The 4,554-nt window shown below is 42.1% G+C and overlaps 1 protein-coding gene across 1 annotated transcript in view; it reads left to right on the plus strand.

Annotated features, from left to right (window-relative positions):
* LOC106529037 (uncharacterized) overlaps nt 1-4,019 on the plus strand; it is a gene marked incomplete in the record, with an annotated part of 8,253 nt that extends 4,234 nt beyond the window's left edge. Inside the window, 5 exon segments of the mRNA XM_014024369.1 lie at nt 849-1,154; nt 2,242-2,414; nt 2,490-2,690; nt 2,777-3,004; nt 3,105-4,019. Of these exon segments, the coding sequence (XP_013879823.1) occupies nt 849-1,154; nt 2,242-2,414; nt 2,490-2,690; nt 2,777-3,004; nt 3,105-3,167 (971 nt within the window).
* Between the last annotated feature and the right edge of the window lie 535 nt (nt 4,020-4,554).

Below are 4,554 nucleotides of genomic sequence, written 5' to 3' on the forward strand. Positions count from 1 at the left end.
CATCCACATCCACATCCATCTGTTGACAGTAGAAGCTGTCCCTGATTTAATCTGTATCAAATAATGTTTGTCATGAGATCTGCATTTCCCCTTTTTCCCTTAGGCAGTCTCATGGCCCAATGTAATCAGGGGCGTGAATACTAAATAAAAGAGGTTGAACTACAGGGAGTCCCTCAGAACGGTGGATTTGGATGTACGAGAGACTTCCTGTCCAGCGTTCTCCTCACTTTGATTCTAAGCCATGGTTTGATTGTCTCATTTGCTCCCCTGTTTTTGTATGTATTTAGGAAAATACCTATCACATTAGTAGGTCTACATGATAATTTCTGAATTTATATACAGTCTAACTAGTCAACAATCCAATAAAGTCCATAAAGTCAGTAAATAAAATATTTGACAACAGATAAAATTGATTTTAAATAAGGTTAAACATGAACATTGAAGCTGTTTAATGTTAGCATGCAGGTTTTACAATGAAAATAATGTGTAATATTTACCTGTGAGACATAACCCTTTTATCTCTTGTAAACATGTTGTAACAATTTCTGCAGTTTATAGCAAAATATTTGTACCATTTGTACATTTATAAAGCGTTTGTTTGCACCGCGCTACGTTCTGCTCTTTGATTTCAATGGTTAGCATTAGCATTAGCTCAATGCATAAAAATCCGCCTTGCGAAGCACGCYCAGGTCACGTGACGCCCAATCCAGTGATATATATATCAATGCCAGAACCTCCCCTMTGTTGTTGTTCATGCCATGTCTCCGTTGAAAGGAATGCGCAGCAGTTTTTGCATTTCTCTGTAACCAACTCAGTTGGAGTCACATTGAGTTCATCTTGTCCCAAAGCGGCGCCTGTCGCGGGGCCTGCTGCGTCCGACGAGGAGGACTCGGAAGCGTCCTCAGCCTCCCAGCACGCGCCGGGACAGGAGAGGAGGAACGGCACGAGTCCGGCCGCGGCCGACGGGGACCGGCAGTATTTTTGGAGGGACGGACACCAAGACACGATGGCGGAATTTTGGCTCCGCCACCCTATCTTCTACGATAAAGCGCAGCAGCATTACAAGAACAAAGAGATGAAGCGGCAGCTCATGCAGGAGTTGATTCAGCAGAACTGTGAGAACTGGGAGAAGCTCCAGAGCCCCCTGCCGACCGGTGAGTAAAACAGCATTTATATAGCCAATTTTTATTTTAACATTGAATTAGGGCTGGGCGGTATGACCTCAAATTCATATCATGGTATAAATTGAATCCCTTCATGGTAACGGTATATACTGTATCACAGTAGAAAATAATCATAAAAAGCAAAGATATTGTAATTTTTAGAGCATTTATTTAGCAGAAAACTGTAATCATAATCAATCCCAGCATTTTAAGAACAAAAGAATGTTCTATATATATTGCAAAACGGTTTCAACAACAAACATTTCTCAAAGTTTCAACAACATCTAAATAAAGTGGATGTTATAACCAGTACTTCAAGTAAAATTAGTCATTTAGCCATAAAAAYRTTCTAAGTTGTCTAAAATGTGCGACAGGACCTTAAGGGGCTTAAGCTGCACATAGTCCTGTCATAAAACAATTTCAGATAACTGGAATGTAAGTGTGGTGAAGCCAAATAAATGCAACATCTGCCTGCCGTACAATGAGCTTCTGCATGCTGAACTGACCCTCTGCTCTGCTGCGCTCTCATCTTCATCATCTTCATCATCAGAGCAGAACTGTTACATTATCAAGATGGATTTATGACTGAACGAAMGTCCATCTTTTTTTATCATCTCTGTGGGAAACAAAACATAAAAAAACAAGTTTTTTTCTCAGACAACTTGGGTGTGAAAAAACTACGGTTGTTAAAGCTTCACTCTGAGCGACGTGCAGCGGGAGGGAGAAAATGATCCCGCGACACGACGTAACTTTTATACAGCAGGAGGGGCAATTTTGAGGATTTATTCTCTGCGTGTTTTAAAACACTATAATTCTTCATTATATTTGAAACTCCTCCTGCTCACTTGTCTCTGCACTCAGTCATGTTGACACAGATGCGATGATGTAACTGACGACAGGACGGTAGAGGGTAAATTTGTACTGTAGACCAACTTCTTATTGTTTCTACAGTCTATCGTATATACCGCACAGCCCTACACTGAATCTAGCTTTTTTAAAATCACCAGATAGTCTATTTATTACAAGACAATGTTAGTAAAAATACTTAGATTTCTTTTGTGTTGTTTTAATGTTCCAGTTACACAAGTGGATGCACATTTGCGTAACATGCGAACCCGATTTGTGAAGCTGCTGAAACGCAAATCTGCCGAGCCTGGGCTGTTACTGTCCTACACGGACCTGAAGATCTGGGAGCGGTACCACTTCCTCAGCCCGTACATTCAGCGTGGCAGGACCTCGGCAACGCACCCTGTGAGAATGAAAGAAAACGTAGCGTGTCGCTTCAGATAGCGCGTCCTGTCTTTAACTTTTCTGCTGTGCTCGCAGGTTCCTGGTGACCAGCCTGGAGGTGATGCTGCTGCTGCTGCTGCTGAGGGAGATGCTGATGACAAGACTCKGCTGTGGAGTCAGCAGCCCTCCACCTCCAAGATCCGGACCAAAAAGAAAGGAAAGAAGAAACCCAGAAGACCAGTCACTTCGCTGTTATCGTCCTCGCTCCTGGACAGCGAGGACATATCAAAGATGGAGGTGACAGCCTTGTAAACCGGAGAACTCGCTCGTCTTTATATATATWTTTTTTTCGTTGGCGTAATTTTGCRTTTGTGTGTTTTCAGATTCTGCAGCAGGCCAAGAACCTGATCTGCAACATCAGGAGCCCGACACGGAGCGACCACGAGCGGCGGGTCCGAGACTTCAGCCGGTACATGGAGTCCGAGATGCTTCGGATCCCGGAGTCTTCGTGGGACGAGTGTAGTTTCGCCATAATGAAYGTGATCCGAGGGTTCAAGGCTGCTCAGCAACCGGGTCAGCTGGCCGTGTCGCAGCAGCCGGYCTACCAGCAGGTACACTACCTGATACCTTTGTTTCTGTATTTTTCAGCTAGATAAAGATAAGAAGATAAAGCATTGTTTAAACATTTGAATAATTTTTCATTTCTTTCAGAGTCATGGAGGCCGGTACCTGCAGCAGGGAGAGTATCACTCACAGCAGAGTGGTACGTTTTAGCCGYAGAGTGGTCAAGATGGTGATCATCATGGTCAGCACTTCTGGACCCGACAATGAACTCCAGTTTGGGTCTGGACACTGGGTCAACACCAGTTGGACACGCCCCTCGTGATGCCCGCCGCATCAGCCGGTGCAAACATCTGTTAGAACTAAAGACAGGACCAGAAGCTGGAAGTTGAAGCCACAAAGACTGAGTGGCCCCAAGWAGGCTGGCTGCAGTACATTTTTTAAGTTACTCCATAAAAGCAAATGAAGCATTTTCTTGTCTCCAGTTCTTAGACTCTTGACTCTAAAAATACAACACGGCAGCACCCAAAAATATTAGCATTTTAGCTCCTGTTTCCTGTTCTCCATCCGACTGTGGAAGTCAGACAGGAGCTGTTTGTGGTCAAAAAGTAAACAGCCGCTGGTTTAGGATTATTTTTGTTTTAAACCAAAGAGTCACTCAAACCTTTTATTCTGAAAAAGATGAGAAATAGAGAAAGCTCACCTGACAGGAAGCAAAATGTTTTGAACTAAAGAATAAGAGTCCACTTGTCCCTTTAAAGTTTTTTTTTTTAGGATTTTTCTTGTCCTGGATGGTTGAGAATCTACACTGTAATAATTAAAGTAAATACTTTTATATAAATCATCAGGCAGTTTGTGTTTAACAGCTGATAATTATCAGCTTAACACAAACTGTGACGCTTCAGTTTATTTCCATCTGTTGATCAGTGGATAAAAACTTCCTGCGTTTGTCTGCTTCTTAAAACATGTTTCATTAAATTTGGCTGTTTTTTTTGCCAAATAYCCTGTAAATGAGTTGAACAAAACGTGCATCTTAATCACAGAATAAAGATGCATTTTATATTGCTTTTCTAATTAATCTCATCTTTAGCACTTATTAATGTTTTGGTTGTCCTTAAACTATTCCGAAGTTCTTATTTCAAATTTAGAGCCATTATGAAGTAGTTTTGCAATTTTGTTTGTTTTTCTTAAAACAAACTTTTCTCTTGAAATCATTTAATTATTAATTTAAAATAGGGGTTGAGTTGCTGCCACGTGTCCAACATTTGGGCTGAAACCTGACAGGAAGTCCCAGTTCTCTGAAGCCCTGGACGTCTAACATTTCATAGTCGTGGTTGTAGAAATCTTGGTACATCTCTGACACTGACTGGTGTTGGGGGCCATCAGCTTGTTGTGAGAGTCACCCATGGATAAATACCTCAGAGTGAAGGCCAGCTTCAGTCCTGAAGCTTTTTGTAGTTGGTTGGTTTCTTCTGAATCTAGGGGTCAGGTCTGTCTGGGTTCATTCTGACAAGGTTCCTTAAACCAGTGGTTCCCAAACGTTTTGTCTTCTGACCCACAAAATATCCATGGCAAAAACTTGTGACCCCAAATATTACTG

Source organism: Austrofundulus limnaeus, unplaced genomic scaffold (genome assembly GCF_001266775.1).
Source record: "Austrofundulus limnaeus strain Quisiro unplaced genomic scaffold, Austrofundulus_limnaeus-1.0 Scaffold419, whole genome shotgun sequence".
Classification (NCBI taxonomy): Eukaryota; Metazoa; Chordata; class Actinopteri; order Cyprinodontiformes; family Rivulidae; genus Austrofundulus; species Austrofundulus limnaeus.